Source organism: Portunus trituberculatus, chromosome 25 (assembly GCF_017591435.1).
Source record: "Portunus trituberculatus isolate SZX2019 chromosome 25, ASM1759143v1, whole genome shotgun sequence".
Lineage (NCBI taxonomy): Eukaryota > Metazoa > Arthropoda > Malacostraca > Decapoda > Portunidae > Portunus > Portunus trituberculatus.
The window spans coordinates 6,161,392-6,188,730 of record NC_059279.1 but is presented as its reverse complement, the minus strand read 5'-3'; the positions used below and the strand labels follow the sequence as shown (position 1 = coordinate 6,188,730).

The window sequence follows — 27,339 nt, the reverse complement described above, 5'->3', positions numbered from 1 at the left end:
CTTTGTCTTTCACATTCAAGATAAGGTTCATATTTTTCAGATCAGTGACACGGCAGGATACTAAAAACTGACAATATAAAATTAATTTATTGACATTCAATATACAAAATCCTTGCATGTAGGCATCAAAAATTTGTCTTTAAAACTGCATCAGTGTCTTGAACATGTAAATTACTTCAAGACAATGTTCAATTAATTTCTTTTTTTAAATTGGACATTCTTATGTACAGTTGGGCTACCTGTTGTATATAAAAATACATATGTACAAGTGTGTTTACTGTAACAAAATGCAGTTATATGAATTACTTTCAACCTACAAATAACTAACTAATCACAAAACAAGCCAGTGATTATTCTCAGTAATCCATTTTACATATTCTTCAAGGTGAGGCATGTTGAAAAGCATTGAAATTTTATTGAACACTTGCAACTTATTTTCAAATTCCTTGTGGTTCTCCAGAGTCTTGAAGTGTCCACCACAGCTGCAGTGAACTGTCAAGTTGGGCTGCTTCACCTGCAGGAGGAACACATGGTGAGAAAACCTTCAGCAGTGCATGAGAGAGAGAGAGAGAGAGAGAGAGAGAGAGAGAGAGAGAGAGAGAGAGAGAGAGAGAGAGTGAGAGAGAGTGTGTGTGTGTGTGTGTGTGTGTGTGTGTGTGTGTGTGTGTGTGTGTGTGTGTGTGTGTGTGTGTGTGTGTGTGTGTAATTCACTGTGATCTGCTGCAGTCTCTGATGAGACAGCCCCCACGGAACGAGCTCAGAGCTCATTATTTCCGATCTTGGGATAGGTCTGAGACCAGGCACACACCACAACCACACACCGGGACAACAAGGTCACAACTCCTCGATTTACATGTACCTACTCACTGCTAGGTGTGTGTGTGTGTGTGTGTGTGTGTCCCGCACGTGGTAGCTCCGTGTTTCTAGTGGTGATACAATGGCCTAACGAAGTGCAGTGCTATGAAAATTTCAGTAAGTGAAGTGTTAAGTGTTCTTGTGTCTAGAATAAAGCGTAAAGTGTGCTACGACTTTCCACAGCACTGAAAATCACTTGAAAAGAGTGATCACACCCGTGTAGTAGCTGTGACCCTTGGCTTGACCTGACTCCACTCTGGGCCTGAGGCAGCACACTGTTGCCAAATCTCTCTCCCAGGTCGTTTTTAACAACCTGCTTTCTCGCTCTCTCCTTGCTGGGTTTGGCTTGTCTTGTAGCCTGTGGGTAAACACCCAGCATGGTTGTCGTCGGGGAGACCACACACCGGCAGATAGAGAAGCCCAGTGGGATTCCTGGGTACAGACCTGCTCTCTAGTGTGCAGCGTGTGGGCAAGCAAGGGTCTACATCGCACGGAGGAAGGCTGTCCCAACCTCTGCCACACAAGCTGCCTGGATGTGGCAGGTGAGTACAAATGTGACATCACCGCACTTCTTCATGAGCACCTGGGACTTGACAAAAACGTAACCTACACCAACCAAGACCTGATTAAGGGGACCATCCAGTGAGGTTTTTGAAAAATAAAAAATAGAGAGGTACATGGGTTTTTTTTTTTTTTTTTTTTTTTTTTTTTTGCTGATAGATGTTTATTACACAATGTTAGTTTAGAAGTTACAAGTGAATCGACCCATAAATAACTGCATGAAAAATTTTAAATCAATTAAAAAAAAAAAATTTCCTATAAACTTTGTCACCAGAGGACAGATTTCAATTTTGCCAGTACGGATATGAAGTATGTGGTATAACAAACCTTTCCATATCATAGAATTTTGATTTTTTTTTCTTTTGATGGCCATTATGAATTTTTTTAGAATTTTTTTTAGATTTTTTCTATAACACCCTACGCTTGGACCCCACCCAGCCTCTTCCTGACCCCACGGAGAGGGAAGACCCAGACAGCCTCCCTAACGAAGAATTAATAACGTTGGTGGTGAACTTGAGACGCGAGCTTGCCGCCAGCAAAGCCAACATCAGGACATACAGTGACGTTATTGACGAGCTGCCTGAAAAACGCAGCGTGTTAGTTGAGGCGCTCTCAGTAGTGGACACGTTACTTGCCCTTAAAGACAGTTTAGGTGGAAAAGACCGTAAGCACACTTCCTGTACTGCAAAGCAGGATAAAATAGACAGTGACTGGGGCGATCACATAAGAGCGAACGCCGCAGCCCGCGAGTGGTGAACATCAGTGACAGACAGGAAACCAGGCAGTACCAGAGGTGAGTGAGGAATGCGTACTACCTGACTCCCTCACGGACTTTCTGCCTGACATGCTTCCGCCACTCACACCCCCGGAGGATAAGAAGAAGCTGAGGGGTGGTCAAGTCGGCTCAAAACAGTGGTGAGGCCTCGTCAGGGACAGCCAGCCACTCACACCCCCCTCTCCACTCAGCCAGCCCTCTCCCTTGCCCCCCAACCAACCACTACCCGTGCATACACAGCCGCCTCACTCCCAACTCGCTAACCCACCTCACCCTCAGTCTGACCGTGAGGTGCTCCCACTTCCTGAGGCAGAGAGGAGAAACCCACCCTACCCCCAGCGAGCCCAGGCCAAGGCTGGGAACAGGCGGCCACCTCAGGGACACAGGCAGCCCCCTCTACAACAAACCAGCAAGAAACGGCCTGCACGACTTGGTGGTAGGACTGCAAGTGCAAGAGAAGGTACCACAGAGGAAGCGAGGTCAAACCGAGCCAAGTGCTCCAGTTGCCGCCGTCAGGGTCATACCAGAGAGGAGTGTCCTAAAGGCTCTTGGGAGATCCTCTCTTCGCCCGGAAAAGAGAGAGAGACAATTGCTAATATTTTAGACACAAGCGGGACGCATGTAGCTTATCTTCGAGAGAGAGAGAGAGAGAGAGAGAGAGAGAGAGAGAGAGAGAGAGAGAGAGAGAGAGAGAGAGAGAGAGAGAGAGATTAGAAAATTTGTTATTTTTGTATGTGTGTGTGTGTGTGTGTGTGTGTTTTCACGAATGTTACAAGGCGGGACACATGTAACTTATCTTTCGAGAGGGAGATGGGGAGGGAGGGAATGAAGATGGGGGGGGGAGAGAGAGAGAGAGAGATATGGGAAGTCTATGCCATTGGGTAATTTTAGACACAAGGCATCCAGGACACATGTAGCTTATCTTTAGTGATTGGTGGAGATAAGGATGGTGGGAGGAGCACTAGGATTTCAAGGACAGCATACGGCGTGTGTAGTTGGTATCCAACACACTATACGGGACAACTGAACTGAAGAAAGCTCAGAAAAGAAATACGACGTCTACGTAGGCGTCACCGTATTTACTACTGGGACTTCATGACGCCCACATAGGCGTCACCTGTAGTGAAGGGGTTAAATGCAGTGGTGCTTGACACTCCCATCCCTGCAGGCCTAGAAATGATTATCTTCAAAATAATCAGCCACAGTGGCCGAGGAACCCTGTGCATGGAGTGCTACAGACCTCCCTCACAAGGAACTGCACTGGTGGACTTCATCGTGGACAATCTTGATCGCCTCATGACAGTTCATCAGTGTGAGAATATAATCATCCTTGGCGACCTGAATCCATCAGGGATAAATAACACCTTTAACTCCCTGCTGGCACCGCCTCAGATAGAAAATTTTGGGCATGGCGAACCTATAAGCGCCACCCCATGAGTAACAACAGAGCGGGTCACAGTGTAGCAGCTGCCAATATGGAAGCCACTCAGCTCTGGGACAAGAACCAATGGGTAGAGGATAAAAAGCTGAGGGGCGGCCAAGTCGGCTCAAAACAGTGGTGGGGCCTCGTCAAGGACAGCCAAGGGAAATGAATGAGTCCAGCATTCCTCCCCTTTTGAGAGGGAATGGCAGCACCGCCACTTCAACCACAGAGGTGGACCTGCTGGCTCAAAATTTGTCACAAAAACAGACTTCACCAAGCCTCCTCCCTCACTCCCTGTGGTAGCAGGTACCAGGCTGACCTCACTCTCCACGAATGAGGCAGAAGTGTGAGCTGCCCTCAACGCACTAGAGGAGACGAAAGCGGTGGGGCCTGAATATCTTGGTGAGCCCCCTCACCAAGATATTCAAGGCCATCCTGCGGCACAACATGTGGCCACGATTGTGGAAGGCCAGCCTCGTCGTCCCTGTGCATAAGGGAAGCAACATGTCCGTGGCAACCAACTACCGCCCAGTCTCCCTACCATCTGTGGTGGGCAAAGTGCTGCAGGGCATCACTGCACAGTGCCTTACCGCCCACTTGGATAGCCAGCACCTCCTCAGCGCCAGACAGTTTGGGTTCAGGAAAGGGCGTCCAGCCGCAGACCTCAACTTGCTTCTGACCAGCAAGTGGAGCAACGCCCTGGACCAAGTCAAACCAACGGCTGTTCTGGCGTTGGATATTGCCGGCGCCTTTGACTGTGTGTGGCATCCTGCCTTGCTGGAGAGGCTACACGCGGTAGGTGTGGAAGGGGTTCTGCTCCAGCTGCTGCGCGACTACCTGCAGGGGTGGTATATGCAGGTGGTGCATAACGGGCAACAATCGTTCCCACATCACATAACTGCAAGTAACCCTGGGCCACATGTTGGGGCTGTTGCTGTGGAATGTATATATAAATGACCTGCTGAACCTCGTCCCCAGCGCCAGGGCATATGCTGATGATATATATCACCATGTCATTGGCCTTCAACCCTGGGGAGGAAGCCGTCACCACATCACGCCTCAACTCCACCCTTCGCTGCATTGGGGAGTGTGGGAACAGATGGCAGGTGAAATTTGCTGCTGAGAAGATACAGCTGCTTGTGGTGACCAGAGGAAGCTGTGTACCTTATCATTTCTTCTTTGTCTTTTTTGTCTGTAGTGTATAAGTGTTCTTGTATTTTATAGTTAATTTTAATGTTACAAATAATTCAATAGGGTTAGGTTTTAAGATAGGAACTACTCACCATACTCCCTTTAACCTGTAACAAACTCCCTAAACTTGTAACGGACTGTATCAATAAAGAGAGAGAGAGAGAGAGAGAGAGAGAGAGAGAGAGAGAGAGAGAGAGAGAGGTGGCAGATGACTTCTGGAAGGATGTATGATACACAAGGATCTTTCCACTCAGCCTCAGCTGAAAACTCTCCAATGTTCAGCAGTTTTAGAAGATCTCTTCGAAGTTTGCATACCTGGAAAGTATGTACATTCAATATTAATGAAATAAGAACTTGCATGGATATTATTTGCACATTCTGAGCCTGTCTCATTGTTAAAATAGCAAAAACTCACTTCTTGTGCCACAGTACTGTCAAGAGACAGCACTTTTGTTACACTTTTCACAAACTCAAGAGCTGGGAAGTTGTGGAATGTGGTGGTCAACATCATGCTGTTTTCAGCATCCTCCACCTCCTTGCTGGCTGTCCCCTTCTTATGAATGCGCTGAGTCAGGAAGTACAGCTTCTGTGCCAGCTGACCAGCCACCAGTTCTTGAGCAAACTCTGCACAGGTCTTGTTGGAGTCTGCAGGGCCTGGCTGCTGAGAAGCTTGACTTGAGGGTTTTCTCTTCATTGGGGTGTAGCCAGGGGTGTGGCGACTTGTCTCTTCCTGCATCTTCTCATAGATGGTGCAGATGTATGATGCTATGACATTGTTAAAGCTGGACTGGCAGTCACACCACTTGGGCAGGAACTCAGCTAGATTCCAGGCCATCTCGATTAAAGGTCCCTCCTCATCAGTAGTGGTATTAGTTTGTTCTTCACTCTCAACAACTTCACCATTCAAACTTCTCATCTCCTCTTGGCTCTCCTCACTGGCCTGAATTTCCTTGGGGAGCTTTCCTTTGATACCACCGTGGTTGGAAGGATCTAACCACATAAGGTACTCCCAACACTGGTTAAAGGAGAGATCAATAGAGTGAAAGAGCTCCTTGCCACGGATACTGTTCACAACGTACTGAACATAGGATATGGCATCTTCTAACCTCTTTTTTCTTGTACAGAGTATAATTTTGTTGAAGTTTGCATGTACTATGATTGCTCCAAGTCTCTTGAACTCAGCAATGAGGTGAAGGAAGAGCTTCCTCATCAGGTTACGCAGCATGCGATGCAGGGCCGGGTCGAACATGAGGGAGTTTGGATCATGCAGCCAGCGGTAAAAATGTATAATCTGATAATCTGCAAACACATTCTTGTACACAGAGACATCACGCAGCCAAGCGGCAACCATCTGACGGAGAATTTTAAAAGCTGAAGCACTGCGAGGCGTCTCATCATAAACTGTGGCTGAGGGGTCCGGCCCATTCATCATGTCCTGCAGTGATGCCTGAGGAGCTGCATCAAAGGCCACACTGCTGCTGGTTCCCTCCATCTCATTAATGTTGTTTGCCTGACGAATAAAAAAAGCAAATTATAACATTATTCCAACTATTTCACCACATGAAAGTTGGTCTACAATTTTTACATAAAATCCAGAATCTTATCTAATCTGATATCTTTTCCTGGTAACATACAGAAAAGCGAGATAGTGACAAAAATCACTCCAAGGCAGGAGTACTCAAGCATTTGAAAAGTAGACCGGAGAGACACCCAAGAAACCAGCCGCTCACCTGGAGTATGGTAGTGACTGCCAAAGCATCAATGTCCAACTCAACACACACTGTGGAGTAGCAGCTGGATTGGTTGATTTGGGAAGTGGCTGACATTCCATCAGGCTCCAACACTGCCCTGTTGTCATCATGTTCATGACCCCCAAGGTCTGGCCTGGGTCCTGGTGAGGCCCAAAGGACAGTGTTGTGCTTCTGCAGGTGCCGGGCATAGAAAAGATCTGCTCCAAAGGCTGTAGTGTCACGAGGAAGGTTACCAACAGGAATGTGGAAGTAGCGACTCTGCTCCATGGAAGTTGAGAGGAGCTGCTTCACTCCTAGGAAGTGCCGCACCATTGCACGTGCCCCTTTGTGTTGCCAGTCCAGGACATTATACATAGTCTCAGGGTCTGTTACATGAACTGGTACCTGAGGGAACTCTCCAAGGTCTGGCATCTGAGATGTCAAGCTTGTGAGCTTCAGTGGAGACTGGACTGCTACCAAAGTGGGCCCTTTCTTCTCATCTCTGTAACTTTGCAAAACACGCTGAATTTGACGGTGTATTTTTCTAGCTTCTGTTTCAAACTTGACGTCAAATTCAAAGTTGGCTTCGGGAAGATTTGAGTCTTCAATGCCACTGGCTATCCTGGAGTTCCTTTCAGTATTGTACAAGTTTGCCATGTTTGGCATCTGATTGGTACGGACCGTGTCAAGCACAAAGATGCTTGCCTTCTTGCTGTGGTTAAAGAAGATACCAAACATTGCTTTGCTCCCGCTGGAGTGGTGGTAGAAATAAATATGACGCATGCTGCCTTCCTCTAAGTACTGGTACTGAGCCACTGTTTTGAATTTCAATTGATTTAACTCAAATGTATCTGTATCTCCCTGAGCAAGGGATCTGTCAACCACACACACACACCCAAGCTGGACCATGGCTCTGAACTCCAAGGGCATCTGTAGACACAAAAGACCTTCATTACGAAAGTATGATACTAAAGTCATGGATTGTCATATGCATAACTTTCAATTATATTACAGGAAAATCCTAACGTCTGCACATGACATACCTGAGTTTCATAAATCCCCTCTACATCTGGGGATGAGAGATCAGCCACCAGGCCACTGCTGTGCTTCCTGAACACCTCCTCCGGTAGGCTGTACTCATAGAGGTGGTGCACCGGGTAGCAACGTGGCAGGGTCTTGTTCACCTTCCTCCAGGTCCTGTTGTCATCCTCTGATTCCTCCTTGGGTGACCGCATGTTAATGTAGAACACTCTAGGGATGATGAGCTTGATGAGGTGAAGGTCATTACCCACCAAGGCCCACAGCTTGTACTGTCCTGGAGTGTTGGTCTCTGCAAGCTGAAACAAGAGGTAAATTTTCTATAAAGTAAAGTGCAAAAAAAATCATCCTAAAGCTCTCAGCTCTCTAGTGTAATTTTCATCTGCAAGGAACAGCTTATATGGATATAATGGATATAATTCTTACTGGTATTCCATCTTGTATCTGCAGGTTGATTGTCAGGTGACCCATTGTTGCATCAATCAACACCCACCTGAATAATCTGCCAAGGGACATCCAGCAATGTGCGGTGAGCCTGACGCAGGAAGCCCCCAAGTGTCATGGCTGGCCCAGACCTCACCACTCTGCCACTGCCAGCCTCCTCCCTACCTGCACCACCTCCAAAGGCCATGGCATCCTTGCGTATCCTCTTGGTCTGACTGTTCCTCTGCTTTTGTTGAAACTCCCACTTTTTCTTTTGGAACTGAATCCATGCCCGAACCTCTTCCTGCATTAGAAATAAACTGTTAGCTGCCTGTAGGCCTGCTGAAAGGAATGAGACTTGCTGAAGTATAAAAGCTTTCCATTCAACTGTGTACACCTTCAGATTCTCCAGTACAGCTGAGCTAGCACTAATAAGCAGGGAAACACTAGCATGGTTTGGAAAGTATAAGCTTTAAAAAGATAAATTTATGTACAAGGAGATCTTTAGTAGAAACTCTTAAAAATAAAAGTAATAATGAAAAATACACCACAACTTTACCTTGGAGCTCCCCATCTTAGGAGGGTTGCCTAAAACATCCCTCCAACTCCTGTTCAGATGATTTGTGTCTGCCTCAAGTGAGTCTGCTGGTCTTTTGCGCTTGCTTGTCACAGTCGGTCCCAAAGATTTCCTGTTCATAGAATTTGATGACAAACCATCTTCTATATCAGGTGTTTCTTGGGATGCAAATAGATCCTCAGACTGGAAAGACATTCACAACATGAATTACTAGAATCATTATATAGAGTAGTGGTAGCAGTTTGCGCTACCCTAAGCAGACAATATTAGCTACGAAACCTCCAGACTGGAATAGGACAATGAAAGTTTCACCAGTAGTGTAAAATTGTGTCTGATATGATGGTGGGTATTGGGCTACCCTCTATTGCTGCAGTTTCTCTGCATGGAGTACTGTAAAGAAAGGAAGGTTAGGATGACTCAGTGCGCCTACTGGTTTACGCGCTACGAGATGTTGGGTTATTGCGCTGGGTGCCTTAAGTTCTTTTTTTTTTCTTATCCACAAGCTATCAAAATCATTGGTAGTAAGTAGTTAGTAACTTCTCTTGTTTTTGAGGAGAAAAAACTTTATATTTTTCCCTGGGGAAGGGAGAGAGTCAGGTCACCAGGCAGGTGTGTACGTGTAAATTGACTCGCTTTTCTTCTGGTCACCACAGTGGAAATACACACTGATGTTTATCCATCTTACTGTCTGTGGTACAGCCACACCCGGGAAAAAGTCTCCATCCAGTGATGTTCAATAGATAAGTCAAGCTTAGGGCAATAACTGAAATAAGATATTGTCTCATCTTATGTTTCTTCTCACCACTCACTATGTTAGATTGAGTTTCTTGAGAGGACGTAACAGTAAATATTTGATAACTTTACCAGTCTCATTTTCACTTTTATAACCAGCATCTTTACTGTATTTAATTTACTTATGACATAATCACTTGTAGAGATCTTCATGTCTTGTGTTCCCACTTTTTTTTTGTGTGTGAAATGCATTAAATTTATTGGAAAACTGTTATTTCATTTTCCTTGAAGTAACGAGAGACATGGCAACGTGACATGGATCATTGGCCTCACCCTGTGGGCCAGTACAATTTAGTTTTACTAAAGCCTAGTAATGTACTACCCTGGTTGACATGCTATCCTCCAAGGGCCTTTTATGGAGGGTTTAAACACTACCCACACAATTCCTTATTTGTTGAGATTAGAGAAGTTTATGTTCAACCATCAGACAGCCAGGCATAATAACAATGAATTCATTGACAAGTTATGTTAGTTTTGTATGAAAACAGGTAGCAGTGACTAACGCTGACATTCATGTTTGCTTTAGAAACCGTTAGCGGACCTCAACATACCTCAGTTATAGTTAAAAACACACTACCTAGTTCTCTCTAGCACACAAAACAGTGGAAAGGTACCAGCAGAAAAATTTTAACTTTGCCTTGTCATTTCCACTCTCTGTTTATGTGTTATGGGACTTAATTAACATGGGACATAGCGCACACACCCACCTGGTGCACAGACCATCCAGTGCTCAAGTAGAATGTTAACACAACAAGAATTACTCTATATTTTAGTCTCTGCTGCCTTGCTCTCCTAGTAAAACATCTATTGTACTGGATAAAAATTGCTCAGACATTGGCACCACATGACCATCTCAAATAACTGATTCTTGCAGCATAAACTCTTGAGTAGACCAAAAAATACACAAAGTCTTAAAAAGTGTCACATCAGCTAAAGAACTGGCAAATACTCATCAAGCTTTTACAGCCAAAGTGGTCAATGTGAGCTATGAGCAAACAACTTCAACATTTATAGAATTTGTATTTCAATAGTCACCTACTTTCACTACATACAAATAGTTTTCCAAGTTTTTTTTTTTTTTTTCCCTCACAGACAAGACCTGCTGCAATGTGGTTCCATACTCACATCCTCCTCCATGGTCTGCACCCTTGGCTTGGGCTTGGCAACAACAGAGAACATGTCGGTAATACGTTTCTGCTTGAAGGTGTCGTTCCTCTCCAGTATCCTCTTGTGCAGCCACTTAGGGTGAGCCACTCGGGGCACTGGGTTGTCAATACCCTGTGTGAGTTGAGGAATTAAGCCTATTGTGCTTATTCTGATGATTCTCTCTACATTGTGTTTGTAATGAGATATTAAACAAAAGGAACTATCTTACTACTGTATTTATTTTCAACCCTTTCAATGTTGGATGAATATTTTCCTACAAAGACTTTTAGGACACTTAAGTGCTCAAGTCACTAAATATATAGATAGTTCTTTGGCCTAGAGAAAAATAATCCTCTACTCCCTCAGCTTTCTTTCTGTAATCATGGAAACAACATTTATAGTACAAATGATGCTCAGAAGGAATAACAATGAAAGGATTAAACTTCATGCACAACATAACATTTCTCCAAAGAAATGTATGTTTGATATATTTTTTTATAAGATGAATAAATCTGATGAGGCCATAACTTACCTGTAGGGCAGCAGGTATAGTAACAATCTTCATAATTGTGCCAGACAGTCTCTCAATGTAATAGTTCCAATCCAAAATGTTCCTGATGTCAAAATTGCAGAGGGAGGGATCCTTGAGCCAGCGCCGCAGGTAGTGGTGCTTCACGGACGGCTCCGTCTGGAAGATGTTCAGGGGAATAGCTCTGCAAGGAAGTAGAGCAGTGATGTACCAGTCAAGGAAGGGACATACTGTGTGTATCAAACCAATAAAGAGAAAAAGTGTCAAATTACAGATGTTATTCCAACCAAGTCATCATCAATCCTGTTCTATCAATCTTCTTTGTAGCCTACTCCCTATTCAGGATTGCCATTTCTAATGAGCCTTTTCCAGATGTTTTTATCTCGAGATATTCTTTCATTCTTACCTTGAGAAATTTTTCAACTAATCTTTCTATATAAAGATATTCATTCATCTAAACAATCTGCTCTATCAATAACCACATCGCTTTATCTACTCAAAAGGTTAAATCAATGAATGTACATCTAGAGAGAACATGTCAAATAACTTCACAATAATGACCAACCTCTCTGTCACTGGGGCTCCGTCAGGCTTTTTAGATATAATGTAGCGGCAGCTCAGCCCGGCATCCTTCACCATCTGGTCACCAAGGAACTCAGCGAGTCTCTTGGCGGTGGAGATAGATGTGGATTTCTGGTCACCATATTCCTCAAGTTTCCTACTCATGGATCTGTTCTCTGCAATCAGTTCAAACAGCTCCGAGTCCGGCATGTTGGCAGCCTTGCTGTACAACACATCCAGCCAATAATCTGCAACCTGCCAGGGCAACATTGAAAAGTGTTACATGAAAAGGTCCTCAGACTGCAAAGATGTCTGATATGCTTTTCCAAGGAAGCCAAGACCTTGATGATGAACTGCCAGAAACACACTCTGCCACTGTTCCTCACCTTGGCCACACTGGCATAACAAGACTCCAAAGTGTCTCCCTGTAGAAAGGCACTAAACACAGAGGACTGGAAGATCTTGATGAGCTGCAGCTCCCCTCGCCGCTTCACCTCGAAACCTTTCAGTTCTGCCAGTGAACCATCAAACTCAAACACAGCATAACGTTTCTTCAGTTTCTTTCCTTCCTCTTTGGACGCCGGGAGTATCATGGCTTTGTAGGGCCCATCAACCTGCACCACAACATGCACTTCATTACCACAAGCAACAATCCATTTCTGTCATTTACATCATGAAGAACAGCAAGATCTTTCATTACAATAAATAAACATCTTCATGCCAAGCACCCCACCTCTCATAAGTGTGTGCAAGGTGTCCAGTGGGCAGTACCTCAAGTGTAAGGGAAAAAATTTGGTCATTTGTTATCTTTTAGAATGATACCAACTTCTACAAGGAATGACTGAAACAACACTATTTACTGCTTTTTTCACATCAAATCACACCTATCTATAACAGCCACAGAGTAGGTACACTTACGTATGTTCATGGAGTAGGCACACTAACCTCAAAGAAGATGGAGTTTTCTGACCGCACCGAATACTCCAAGTTCTCGGGATCCACAAGGTCGTGATACTGGTGGTTGGTGTAGTGATCCTTGACCATGACGTTGAGCATGGCACCTGGGTACTCTATGACAACCTTGGCCTTCTTGGGATTGCTTGTGGTGATGGTGTATTTCTCGGGGAAGGATTCAGGAAGGATGCACCAGATGCCATCAGTGTCCAGCTCAAGAGGACGGCCAATCTGTGGGTAAGATGTGTGTATGAGACCTGACTATACTGCTTGGGGACTGGCGCCTAAAGTGGGGCCTTTTGTTTAATCATCTTTGTTGCCCTTGGCTAGATTTCCCCTCTTATATAAAAAGTAAATCAATAAAAAACAGAGAGAAGAAAGGGAAGCTACAAGAAACCATCAGACCTACAGGTGGCAGACCCTCTATGAAACACTTATCATTCTCATCACTAATGCATCTAATCTTTTCAACCCCTAATGACATGACATCAGAACTTCCTCTATTTTCAAACTCTATGTATACAAACTTTATCACCTCTTATAACTTTCCAAAACAGCACATCTGCTGAGAATGTTAACTTTTCTTAATTTTTAAAACCTGTCATCTCATTGTTACCATTCCCTTTGTCTTTAATTTCCCCTGAAGGGCTAAGTGGCTTAGGAATCTCCCTTTTTTGCAGTCATGAACAATCTCTCTCTCTCTCCTCATCTACACCCTTATCTTGTGTCCCTCAAAATACCATCCTCAGGTCTTTCTTTCCACTTACAATAACCACTCCACCTTTGTAGTTATGAACAGTTACTTCCCTCTACTCCATCTTGCTTACATCTTCCTGAAAACACCATCCTCAGGTCTTCTTCCATCCTTCACAATCTCTTTCCTCAAGCTCATCCTTCTCATGTCTCCCTAAAATACCATCATCAAGTCTTCCATCTATCCACTAGTCTTACAATTACCTCCCACTTCGCAGTCATGAACAATATAATAATGCACATCCTTCTCCTATCTCCCTCAAAACACCACTGCATGTCTATCTTTCCCATGGTCACCTCATAACCCCTTACAATGCTCACCTGCTCAATGATTTCCCTAGAGCGGGTGATAATGGTTGCTCCGGTGTAGCACACAATGCCGGCCATCTCCATGGAGTGCCAGCGGGAGCCCTTCCTCATCACGTACCCATAGAAGGAGTTGAGGATGCACTTGTGAGCCAGCTGCAGGGAGTCGTACAGCACTGCCTTTGCATTGGCTGCCTTGATCTCTGATGGATCACCCTAAGGATTAAAAAAAAAAAAAAAAAAAAAAAAAAAGTGAGGTAAACACTGGAAAAGGGAAAAGCAAGGCATAAGAACTATAATAGTCAAGTAAACATCATAATTGGTGAGAGTATCTGTTGTAGTGTTATCCTCCTAGAACTATTTCTTCTTCCTGGATAAACATCTTACAATATCTAAATCTGATGCATTAGTAGATCATGTAAGTAAAAACTATCACTTTGGACAAGAGGATTTATAAACAGATGAACTAATAAACTGCCAAAGCCTGCAACCACATCTCTGTAAGGTCATCTCATAGTGTGCAGGCCATGAGTGTGCACAGACCTTCTCTTGTGCCTTTGCCACATCTTTCTTGGCTACTTTCAACAGTCCCTTGTACTCATAACGACGGTCCCTGAAGGAGCGCACAGTGCTGATGTAGAAGCTGTTCTCACGCTGGCAAATTGTCTGCCAGCGCTCCTCGGTGCTGGTGGTCTTGGTCTTCTTGTAAGCCTTACGGCAGTAGTCCTGGAGACGCTTCTTTTCCACAGCTGCCTGCTCCTCCCTGCCAATATCATGGTGGATATAGAAATGCTACAAATACAACATGCAATTACAGTTACCACAGAAAACCTTGAATTCATCTGTCATTTAATAGAAAGATCCTATGCCTATTATCCATTTCCCAGAATGGATTGGCTGAGAAAGACAACTTTATTTGTCTTTGTCCCATCATTTAACTCCTGTACACTACATCATTGTCATGCACACCAGCACCATCCCCCTACTCACACTAAAGCATCATTAGAGCAGCACATACTTGTTTAGCTGGTGGAATGCCCTGCGCTCCCCGCCCGGCTCTAGTGGAGGGAAACGCTCCGTTTCCAGCTGCAGCTTGAGTTGCTGGAATTCACTGCGTGATGCTGGCATGATATCACCACGCCAGATCCAAGACATCTTGCGCTGGCAAGTGGCTCCCGGCTTGTTAAAGTCACACACAGCACAAGCACTCTCATCAACCTGAAGGACAAACAATCTGGTTACTGATCATTGATAGTGATATGCAGTGCAGAGGATAGAATGAGGACAGCAAGTCAGCACTGTCACTGATGTGGTGCACCAGTTAGTGGAAGGGCTATCCACTCACAACCAGCATTAGGAATGAACGTACTTACACCACAGGCATCTTATATACTTTGTTAAAATGAAACAGGAGTAAAAGAACACTGGCTGCATCTCTCTCATCCCTGCTTCACCTAGTTCTTTTCTCCAGGATGGCATAAATGGCCAAACAAACCAGCTACACTGATACTCACCATGGCAGACGGTTGCAAGCGGTTGGTAAGGATGATGTTAGGGTACATGGCACCCACATCCAAATGGTAGATGAGAGGTTTTTTCAGACAATAGGGTGAATCCCGCAAGTTTGCCAGCTTGGCCTTGATGTCGTCCACCACCTCAGTATAGTTGGTCACTTGCTCCAGTGGAATGCCTTGCTCAACCTCAATGCAGAACTTGATTGTGCGGTCCACATTGTTCAGCAGCTTCTGGTATGCTTCTGGTACCTGAAAAGACAGCTTCCTTTGAATTACTGGGCATCCAAATGTGGTGCTCAAAGAATACACCAGGAAATTACACTACAATCAAGCAAAACCAAGTAAACATGACCTACCATCCTAAAGCTACAGGGAATGTCTGCTCGAAACACCCCAGACTCAATGGCCTCCACGTGGCCTCCGACATATGTCTCCTGGTCCAGCACATGACCATCAGCAGTCTGCTTGTTTAGGATGGACTGTTGTTTGTTGGGGTAGACAATGTTGGCATGATAGGCTTGCACCATCAACAATGCCTCACACAAAGTACCAGAACCCTTGCGCAGCACCTACAGGGTGAATCCAAATTAAATCAAACTGTGAAAAACATAAATAAGCTTGTTGATGGCTTCTTCACAATCTCACACTATCTGTGTCTATAAGAATAATGAACTGCCCCAGTACCTCATCAGGCTCCATGGGGATGATGGTGCACAGAGCCACAATGAAGGGGTGGACGTACTTCATGTAGAGGTAGTAAGTTGCCACGGCGTCTGACACGGAATAGTTTGCCAGGACCTGCAAAACAAGGCACATGAGTGTTGCTTACAAGTATGAAGCAAAGTACTGTGGAAATACAACATAGAAGAGAACAACTGGTCACCTCACCTGTGGCTGCTCCACTGCAAAGGTACACATGTCTTCAGGGTCTATTTCCACTGGGTCATAATGCAGCTTGGCCTTGGCCACGGCCTTCAGGTTGTGAGATCCAACTGGTAAGTAGGAATCTCTCTTCACCCAGCTGTTGAAAAGTTTACCGAGGTGATAAAAATGATAAAGATTGAATAATGCCCAGTGCAACAGTGCTACAAGTCTCATAATACAATTACAGCAGTGTGCCAGAAGCAGATCACATCCAGCATGTAACTTTAAATCCCTTTACCCAGTTGCTGGAAATATTACTTGGGTGAAGACAGTGACGGAAAAGATGAAAGACTGAATAATGATAAATTCAACAGTACTATAGATTTCACAATAAAATCAAAACATCACACCAGAAGCAGTCCATGTGCATGCTGGGCCGTGAGGTGTAGACGCCATCACGGCTCTTTGCAAAGCCAATCTCCTTCTCCATGTCCATGTTGTGCATCTTGGCTCGAGCCTCCACAAACGGCCAATCAAAGAAATCTCCGTTGTAAGTCACAAAGATGTGCGGCCTCACCTTAACAAATGAGAAAAATAAAAGTTTAGGTTTAGCTCACTAAAAACAATGCAGCACTGTGGTAATGATGTACAACAGAAAACAAAAATAAAAACATCGTACCTCCAGAATGTGATCAAAGAATCTCTTAAGGACTTTCTTTTCATTTGGCTCGTTGAACACAGTGAAGGGTCCCTCAAACTCTGGCCGGGGCGTGTACTCAAAGTCCTCCACATCCTCTGACACTATTTCTCGGTTTACAATTAGGAATCCCTGCAGATCAAATGTGCAACTAGTTATCCGTGTGTGTGTGTGTGTGTGTGTGTGTGTGTGTGTGTGTGTGTGTGTGTGTGTGTGTGTGTGTGTGTGTGTGTGTGTGTGTGTGTGTGTGTGTGTGTGTGTGTGTGTGTGTGTGTGTGTGTGTGTGTGTGTGTGTGTAATTCACCTCCTCGGTCACCTGCTGGTCACCCAGCCAGTCTTCCCCATTACGGAGCGAGCTCAGAGCTCATAGACCGATCTTCGGGTAGGACTGAGACCACATCAACACACAACACACAGCGGGACAGCGAGGCCACAACCCCTCGAGTTACATCCCGTACCTATTTTACTGCTAGGTGAACAGGGGCTACACATTAAGAGGCTTGCCCATTTGCCTCACCGCCACGGGACTCGAACCCGGCCCTCTCGATTGTGAGTCGAGCGTGCTGACCACTACACTACGCGGTGTGTGTGTGTGTGTGTGTGTGTGTGTGTGTGTGTGTGTGTGTGTGTGTGTGTGTGTGTGTGTGTGTGTGTGTGTGTGTGTGTGTGTGTGTGTGTGTGTGTGTGTGTGTGTGTGTGTGTGTGTGTGTGCATGTTTATCTAGTTGTAACATACAGGAAAAAGAGCTATGCTCGTGCTGTCCAGTCTCTTTATCTATGCAAATCCAACATTTCTTTAAACTTAGTGATTGTCCTTGTTTCAACAACTCTCTTATCTAAACTATTCCACACCTCTACACATCTTTCTATCTAATTTTTCAGTCCATTCACTCTGTACACTGCTATTAGATCTCCTCTTTCCCTTCTCTGTTCTAAGCCTTTCTTCTCATGACCGTTCACTTAAACTTGGGAGAAGCTTTGTTGCTGCCTTCTGTATTCTCTCTAGTTTCCTTATGTTTCTTTTTATTCAGTGACCATACTATAGTTGCATATTCTATTTTTGGGCATATTAGTGTCATTAACATTTTTCTGTTTTTTTTATCATATCTTTGTCTATGTAAGTGAATCCCATCTTTATATTTCTCAAAAGTTCATATGAATTTCCTGTAATTCTATTTATATCCTCTTCTGGTGACAAGTTATCCACAATGGTTACTCCTAGGTCTTTTTCTTCATATCCCATTGAGTAAACTCCCTTTGGCCTTCTTTTGCTCATTCCAAATTCTAATACACTGCACCTTTTTGTTTTATGTCCATTTCCCATGTGAGTGACCATTCCACTTGTTGTAGCATCTCACAACCTTCTTTTCTATTCACCCTCCTCATTAATTTAGCATAATCTGCAAATAGACTGAGTGTGTATGTGTGCATGTGTAAGATTTTAAAATATGTATAATTCCAAGTTTTAAAAAAACATAATTTCAATAACTAATTAAAGGTACACCAATCTATCCCTAGGTTATATATGGGTGTAAGCTTTAATATCATATATAACTTTGACAACCAATCAAAAGCATATCTATTCATCCCTTTGAATATGTGTTTGTAAGCTTTCAAAATACATATAATAACCAAAAAAGAAATGCATCAGGAACCAGAATAAGGATATTTCTATCAGTGGTGGGCAGGAAGATTCCACAACATAGCATGCCTCTCGCCTCTCACCTGTCCGTCAATCATGTACGAGATCATCATGACCTGGTCTGAGTTGGAATCTGGGAATTTCAGAGGCAGCTTGGTAGTCTCGATGTCATAGGCCAGCACGATGCAGTCAGGCCACACCAGCAGGTCCTCCCGCCGAGTGATGGAGGGGAAGCCAGTGCTGCACTTTTGGATGGAGTACCACAGCCCCACAAAGATCTTGCAGTCAATGGAGACCCGCACATGGTAAGGGACGTCATACTCCCTGAGAAAAGAACATAAGAACATGAGGGAAGGTGCAAGAAACCATCAGGCCTACATGATGAAGTCACTATATGAAGTGTATTTATATGTTTCCACTATCATTACCATTCTAGAATTTGTCTGATCTTCTTTTAAGCTTCCTCATAGCTCAGCACATCATTATGAATAGTACATGAGTTTCTAATCAACATTAGTAATCACTGATGACAAGATAGATATATCTAAATTGCAATTGAGATGTGTGCTTGTGTACCTGATGTCCAGAATGTTCTCCAGGTGGTCCTGCACGCTTGTTGCCATCACTCATCTCCCCAGGAAAGTGAGCCGACAGCATCTCAGTGAACACAGTTTTGGATTTCGACACCTCCTTGTTCCTTCTGACAGCTGTGTTGATTGTATTCCTCACCTACAGAATAAAAAAAAATTAAGAATATATTTCTGATTGACCTTATGCTGCTCTATGCAATTAATTTTATTTCTTAAGTGCATCCTTGTATGAACCAACAAAACATTATCCATGATAAATCCACACAACAGTCATGACTACACAAGAAGTGTCTGCAGCAATGTATGTTGCTGAAGCAATATCTTACTTTTACAAGATCATTCACAGTCATAAAAGACAGCTTGAGTAAAGTCTGCTTCAATCCACTCAAGTGATTGTCCTGTAAGATAAAACAGCACAAGTAAGTTACATATATTTTGGATGACAATTGGTGCTCTGTAATAAAATATTTCTTATGTGTATACAAGAATTACAAGAACTTTTACTTTTGCAGGATAAAGAATTCAATCATCAGGAAGAACAATGTTTCACTAAACTTACCAGATCCAAATCTTCCTTTTTAACAATTTCCACTTTAGAAACCATACCAGAAAACTTCTTAGACAAAAAGGTAGCAACTTCCCGAGTTACTTCCTTCTTGGTCATGACGTAGAAGTATGGCTCGTATGGCAGCGACACCTGGGGAACACAGCAGTATTACTGACCATAGCTTGGAAGGAAGCATCATTATAACATAACAGCCAGCATTACTGAGAACTGAGTAGCTGCGGTGGCGAGTGGACGTGTTGTGTGTGCGCTCCGTTTTTGGCTGTGGTTTTTATAGTTAGCGAGTGGTGCTCGTGCTTGGTGTCTGTGTGTGGTGCTTTTGAGTGTTAGTGAAGTGAAAGTGTGTACTGCAAGTGTTAGATTAGAGTGAAATAGTGGTTAGAATCAGTGTTTGTGAGTTAAAAGTATTTTGGTAGAGCGAGGAGACTAGGCTTGTAACTGTCAAGTTGACCTTGAAAGAGGATTAGTTGACCTCACTTAGGCCCCCCACCACCGCGGTTCCCCACCCTCCGTCACCAAGTATTTTTATTTGTTTGTGAGTTAACAGATTGTAAATTAGTATGGCGGTAGCTACTGAGGTATATCAGAGTGTGATTGAGTGCGTGAAGAGAGTGTTGAGATGGGATTGGGAGAGTTTGTTGTGTGTGAGATGTGTGGGCATGACAGGAAGGTCGTTGACTTTTCTGAGTGTATGGTGTGTAGGCTCAAGAGCGAGAATTTAGTTCTTTCTCTTGAGCACCGAGAATTGCGAGAGGAAATCAGAAAGCTAAGTGAGGGGAAAAGTGCGAACGAAGTTCTCATCTTTGAGTTGAAGGAGGAGGTTAAGAGGCTTGGGGAGGCAGTGGAAAAAATTAGGCAGGAGATCAGTGTTAGGCCGAAGGTTGGACCTTCTGAGGGCGACAGGGTGGCTTGGCCCTCTGTCGGGAAGAGCAGAGTGGGGAAGAGGGAGCAGGCGAGCCAGACTGGGAAAGATAGTAGTCAGGATGGGCAGAGATGGCAGGTTGCGAGGGAAGGAAAGCGGAGGCAGTTAGGGAGGATAGGACTAAACCTGTTGAGTGTGAAAATAGGTTCGGTTTGTTGGAGGGGGAAGGGGAGAGTGAGAGTGAGAGTGGAGTGAATGAAGTGGTTGTGGTGAGTGAAAGGAGAAAGAAGGGGGTAGAGGAGAGGAGGAGGAGGGTTGTGCCTAGCACACCTCAGGTGTGTGTGATGGGTGACTCTCAGGTTAGGTATTTAGATAGCACTTTCTGTGGAAAAGACAGGGATAGGAGGACGAACGTGTGTATGCCTGGTGCAGGTGTGAAGGCAGTGAGTGAGGAGGTGCAGAAGAGGGTTGGGGGGATGGAGAGGGAGGGTGTAGTAGTTTTGCACATAGGTGGGAACGATGTCAGATTTTGGGAAATGTTAGGCAAGATAAGGGAGAGTGGTAGGAGGTGTATAGTGTCAAGAATCTTGCCTCGTGTGTATATTAGCAGGGAATGGTTGTCTAGAGCCATTAATGTGAACGATCGGGTAAAAGGGATGTGTAAGGATGTGGGTGTCAGCTTTGTGGATGTATGGGATAGGTTCTATGGGTGAAGGGATTTGTATGCTAGGGATGGTGTGCATCTGAGTAGGAAGGGTGTGGATGTGCTGAGTGGATGTCTGGAGGGGAGTTGGGATGGAGTGTAGGGGTGAGGTAGCAAATGCATTCCAGAAGAAAGATGCTAGACATAAATTAGATAGGATAAACAGAGATAGTGAAAAGATTAGGAAAGATTTCCAGGTGCAAATAGGAGAGAATAAGATTAGGATTCCAAATAAGGAGACAGCATCTAGGAAGGTAGCAGGACTTAAATGTTTTTATGTAAATGCCAGGAGTCTTAGGAACAAGAAGGACGAGTTATCTAGTTATATAGTTGAGGAGGACTTAGATGTTGTATGTGTCACAGAGGCATGGGTAAATGAGGAAAAGTTTAGGAAAATAGGAAAGAATATGAAGTAGATGGATACATTATGTATTTACACCAGAGAATTGGTAGGATAGGTGGAGGAGTAGTTATTTATGTAAAAAATCCTTCATTTCCAGTCAGGTTAATGGTATTAAGGTAGATAACAGAGTAGAGTCCTTATGGCTGGATGTTAGAGTAAACAAAAGTAAGGTTATTAGAGTAGGAGCTTTTATAGACCACCTAACCAGTCAGCAGATGTAGACAACCTTATGGTAGATGAGATAAATAGGGGTGTACTAGTCAGACAATTATCTTAGGGATTTTAATCTTAAGTCAGTAAACTGGGAGAGGATGGTAGGAGATGCTAGTGAAAATAAGTTTATGGAAAGTTTTCAGGATAACTATTTAGTGCAGATGGTAGATAAACCTACTAGGGGAGGAAGGTTTTAGACATAGTACTAACAAATATTGAGCATTGTTTAAAGGAAGTTGAGGTAGGAGAGACTTTAGCAAACAGTGACCATCATATAATTAGATTTATCATTAATTCCAGTAGGGATAATATAGTGAATAAGACTAGAGTCCCAAACTATCAGAAAGGCAATTATGGTAGGTTACGTCAGTTATTAGGAGAGGTAAACTGGGAAGATAGTTTTGGAAATAAAACTGCACAGGAGATGTGGGATATTTTTAAGGTTGTAGTAAAGGGTATAGTGATGCAGTGTATCCCTTACAAAGATATAAGGCAGAGAAACAGGAAGCCATTATGGTGGACTCATGAGATAGGTAGCCAGATCAGAGAGAAGAAGAGGGCATATAGAGAGTTGCAGAAAAGTGGGAAGATGTAGATTTGATTAGGTACAGACAGGTCAGAGATGATTTGAGTAAGGTTATAAAAAAAGTAAAAGGCAGGCAGAGATAAAACTAGCTAGAGCTGGGAGTAAAGATCCCAAAAATTATATAGTTATTACAAGGTCAGTGATAAAAGAAATAAGGATAGGATTGGACCACTCAGAAAAGATGGTGTAGTAGTGGATCAAAATGAAGACATAGTAGAATTATTGAATGAACAATTTTCTTCAGTATTTACTAGGAAAGAATAGGAAATCCTGTTACAAACAGTGCGACGAGTAGTTTAAGAGCTTTAGAAAATATTGATATAAAACCGGGAATTATTAGGAAATTTATTCTTGAACTAGACGATAGGAAAGCTAGTGGTCCTGATGAGCTACATGCCAGAGTACTTAGGGAGGGTGTAGACAGTATTTCTGAAGCACTTAAGTTAATCTTTGAAAGATCACTTAGGTTTGCTGAGATACCTCAGGACTGGAAGTTAGCTAATGTTACTCCAATATTTAAAAAGGTAGGAAGGATGATGCGAATAATTATAGACCGATCAGTTTAACTAGTATAGTATGTAAGATACTAGAGAAAATCATTAAGGGTAGTATTTGGGAGCATTTAAATGAGAATAGATTAATTAGAGATACCCAACATGGCTTTAGATCAGGGAGGTCCTGTCTTACAAATTTGCTCGATATCTTAGAATATATTACCAAGGAGTTAGATGATGGAAATAGCATAGATGTTATATATCTAGATTTTAGCAAGGCGTTTGATAAGGTACCGCATAGGAGGCTAGTGTACAAATTGAGACTACATGGGATAGGGGGTAGGTTAGTTGATTGGATTAGTGAATGGCTTTCTGATAGGAAACAGAGAGTAGTATTAAATGGGGCAATGTCTGAGTGGAAGGAAGTGGTTAGTGGGGTACCCCAAGGATCAGTGCTAGGACCTCTTCTTTTCTTGGTGTACATTAACGATTTAGATATAGGAATTAGTAGCAAAGTATCAAAGTTTGCAGATGATACTAAGATAGCATGTGCAGTACAGGGTGAAAAGGACAATTACAGAATACAACGAGACCTGGACAGGCTGATAGCATGGGCAGACAGGTGGCAGATGGAGTTTAATTCTAAAAGTGTCAGGTTATGCATTTAGGTAAAGACAACACAAACTTTAACTATGAGATGGAGGGATGTTGGCTAGAGGCAGTAGAGGAAGGAAAGGATTTAGGAGTAGTGATAGACAGGACTATGAAATTTTCAAAGCAATGTTTAGAAGCAAGAAATAGGGCAAATAGGATCCTGGGTTTTATAAATAGAAATGTTAGTTATAAAAGTAAGGAAGTGGTGCGTAGCTTATATAATTCCTATGTTAGGCCCCATTTAGAGTATTGCATACAGGCCTGGTCACCCCACTATAGGCAGGATATCAACATGTTAGAAGCAGTTCAGAGAAGAGCAACTAGGATGATACCAGCATTAAAGCGCCTGGAGTATAGAGATAGATTAAAGGAATTAAACATGTTTTCATTTGAGAGGAGATGTATAAGAGGATATGATAGAGTTATTTAAAATGTTCTCAGATACAAACTACATAGATGTGAGATCTTTCTTTACCTTAGAGGAGGGAAGTAGGACTAGAAATCATGGCAGGAAGATTAGAAAGCAAGGCTGCAGGTTAGATATAAGAAAATATTTCTTTAGTCATAGGGTGGTAGACTTCTGGAATGCATTGCCAGAGAGGGTTGTAAATAGCACTAGTTTGACAATGTTTAAAAACAGATTAGATAAGCACTTAAATTTATTAGATTTATAATTATGTATAGCACTGCATGATAGTTTTTATAAGAAATTTACTATAGTTAAACAAGACATGATCCCCATGTATGGGGACCACAAATTGTAGAGGATTTCACTGCAAGACTTAGCCCTGTTAATGGGCCAAATATTTAGAATTAGTATATAATGTATTGTGTACTTGTAAGTGTATCTTTAAGTACTGATGACGAGGTCGCTGTGCAACTGATACAGGATAACCTAGATGGGCCCTGGTGGCCCTTTGTTATCCTATTATTTATGTTATGTTATGTTATGTTATTACTGATCACAGCTAAGAGGAGGACAGCTATGACATTACACAGCACTACTGACCATAGCTAGGACTAGAGAACCATTGACATAACAGAGCAGCATTTCTAACCACAACTAAGAAGGAAGCATTGGGCAATATTACTGACTACAGCTGTGAGGAAGGAAACATCAGTATTGCTGACCACAGCTTGGAGGAAGGAAGCATTCATACAACACAGCAGCATTACTGACCACACCTACGTAGAAGGCAGCATTGAAATAACAAAGCAGCATTATTGACCACAGCTAAGAGGAGGGAAGCATTGGTATATCACACCAAACAGCAATGTTCTCACCTTGAATCTGGATCCATCTTCCTTGATGAAGTAGTAATCAACAGCACTGATTAACCTTTTCTCTTCATTAAGTATTTCAGTCTGTTGGATAAAATAGTTACCTTGACATAATGAAATGAATAAAACAGAACACCTATTGCTTATCTTCTGTTTAATGAGAACACTAAGTCATACTATGTCCTTAAAAGATATTCCTAGTCCTGCTTTGTAAAATTAGACTGGATTCTATCAAATCATCAAGAACTAATTGACAACTGAATAATTAACAAATAAGTTTTATCCAACTCTTCTGAAGTCATGGGAATAACACTAACATCTTTATCTGGAGGCTGGGTTGGGTTAGGTTTGATTTGGAGTAAGTTCTTTAATTTTATTGCTAATCTCTTCACTGAAAAACACCTAACATTTTGCTGATAACAAAGTCAGTCTCTGGAAATTGCTATGCTGAGGTCATTTCCATAATCCATCTATCATATTTTTACTAGTACAAAATTATTAGCAAAACTTAATGTGATGTAACACTTGAGTGATGAAAATACTAAATAGATCACCATTATTAATGCATTTCTTACTAAGTTATTTTCCCAGTAGTGTCTAACAGTTACCATACTCCTAAGGCACTTCTACTCTGTTCTCCTATGCACTGCCTATCAAGGAAGAGGGTATCCCACACTACTTGGGAGCTGGCATCTAAGTGGGCCTTTTATATATATATATATATATATATATATATATATATATATATATATATATATATATATATATATATATATATATATTTTTTTTTTTTTTTTGTTGCCCTCAGCCAGATTTCCCCTCTTATATATATATATATATATATATATATATATATATATATATATATATATATATATATATATATATAAAACTCACAGGATGCATGTTGAGCAGCCAGCCCACTATCTCCTGTGGCTTGGTGTACCGCACAAACCCAAATTTCTTGTCAGTAGCGTCATTCTCCAGGCTCTGCTGCAACCGCCTCTCAGAACCGTCACCTGCCCCACTGGAGAAAAAAAAAAAAAAAAAAAAAAAACAATCACTGTAACTACCCAGAAATCTGCACTGCCATTACTGAGACTTCAAAATACAAACATAACACTCTCACTCTTGTGAGCTAAAATGACAGTAAGATTCAAATAGAAGCAGGAAGAAATCTTTGTAACTTAGAAATTTCAGTCATTAGCTACTGAGACTTTTATACTCTAACTACACACTCAGTCCAACCAAGTGAGCCAACTATTAATATTTTACTTGGGCGTGATACATATTAGTCTTCCTTAAACACTTTATCAAGATGCCTGCCATGAAGTGAACCAAAGGAGAACTATATCATCGGACCCCAATATTCGTAAATTATCCATCTGTCAAACCACCGAAGTACTCGTTAATTGTTACACTTATTACACTAACGCAAATAACCCAATGGCCTGCAGTATCAATAAACTTAGAGAATCACGTAACAATAACAGCCTACATGTGTAAAATGAAAGCTCACATGAAGAGCTAGAGAGAAAAGGCAGAAAAGATTCACCGCCTGTGCCCACCACCACCATCACTTACCTCCCATCTCCCTCCTTATTACTGCTAAATTTATCAGGTTTGAACCTCCCCGTGTTCTGGAGAGGCATCTTGGTATTCTCTTTAGCAACACAAAGCTAGGAGCAGCTAGGACACGCGGTAAATCAAGCACACATGACAGCAGCCCTCAGCCGTCCCACCACAAGTCCACAACAAGAGTCAGCTGTGAAAGTGCGCGCCAAAATTCTGTTTCTGTCCTCGTCTGGCGCCAATTCTGAAACATTTATGTCCGAGCCTTTACTACGGGATTTCAAGGGTGTTTTTGGGATTGTAGTAATATCGAAACAAATTTGTTAACATTATTAGAAATATAAATTCTCTTGAAAAACCGAGTAATCATCGATGTGGTCTTTTGTAATAACCAAGGGACAATACATATTCTGAAGCACTGCGTGACTGCACCGCACCACCACTACTCCTCCAGTTGAAGTGATACGGGATTTTTATGGGCGTTGTTATGGTTCTAGTAACATATCAACAAGATTTCTGTATAATTAATGAGAGAAGCATTCTTGGGAACTCGGTTAATCAATTTACCTGTTGTAAATTGATGCCATATCGAGTTCATAGAATATTTTCACGCAATTTAAAGGGTTCAGTGTAGCTAAAGTTGGGTACATACTTGGTGAAGAAGTCTTTCTACCTATAATTCTAACAAAAGTAACAGATATCAATCATCTTTTTTTTCATGGTAGCTGTCATTGGCTACAGCTAAGCTACCTCTGCCCTTGCTGATGTGTATCGATAGCCGCCCCAACCTGCCCAGCCACGGTGAGCACCCGCCAAGGTCCCCGCTAGCCTAACCATTATCTTGCCACAGCCAAAATATCCGTTTCCTCTCCCAATGTTTTGCAGGTGTTTCGATCAGGGTGATTTAAAGGATCGCTATGTTGGAGTAGGTGGACAAGGTGGAGAGAAAATGAGGAGTGTGAGAGGGAGGGAGAAGAAATGGGACTGTTGAAAAAAAAAAAAAACAAAGGCGAAAAAAAAGACCTTCGATTTTACATAACGATTATATCTCTTTTATTAGGAAAGTTTGCATTAGTTTGATATCTA

General features: G+C 42.7%; 1 protein-coding gene across 1 annotated transcript; it reads right to left on the bottom strand.

Moving 5' to 3' along the window:
* Nucleotides 1-73: 73 nt before the first annotated feature.
* Nucleotides 74-26,442, bottom strand: LOC123508524 (DNA polymerase epsilon catalytic subunit A-like). Its single transcript, XM_045262260.1, is given in 36 exon segments — nucleotides 74-542; nucleotides 1,071-1,306; nucleotides 1,367-1,477; nucleotides 2,460-2,633; nucleotides 3,622-3,683; nucleotides 3,906-3,979; nucleotides 4,156-4,391; nucleotides 4,504-4,689; nucleotides 5,001-5,120; nucleotides 5,221-6,315; nucleotides 6,536-7,465; nucleotides 7,579-7,872; nucleotides 8,067-8,300; nucleotides 8,556-8,756; nucleotides 10,491-10,643; nucleotides 11,044-11,224; nucleotides 11,606-11,856; nucleotides 11,988-12,215; nucleotides 12,547-12,786; nucleotides 13,630-13,830; nucleotides 14,158-14,377; nucleotides 14,633-14,832; nucleotides 15,129-15,377; nucleotides 15,485-15,697; nucleotides 15,813-15,926; nucleotides 16,017-16,149; nucleotides 16,403-16,569; nucleotides 16,672-16,821; nucleotides 18,414-18,654; nucleotides 18,907-18,941; nucleotides 18,943-19,059; nucleotides 19,247-19,318; nucleotides 19,480-19,617; nucleotides 24,685-24,765; nucleotides 25,579-25,708; nucleotides 26,266-26,442. Coding segments are annotated over 36 exon segments (7,746 nt in total). The 5' UTR covers nucleotides 26,334-26,442; the 3' UTR covers nucleotides 74-331.
* Between the last annotated feature and the right edge of the window lie 897 nt (nucleotides 26,443-27,339).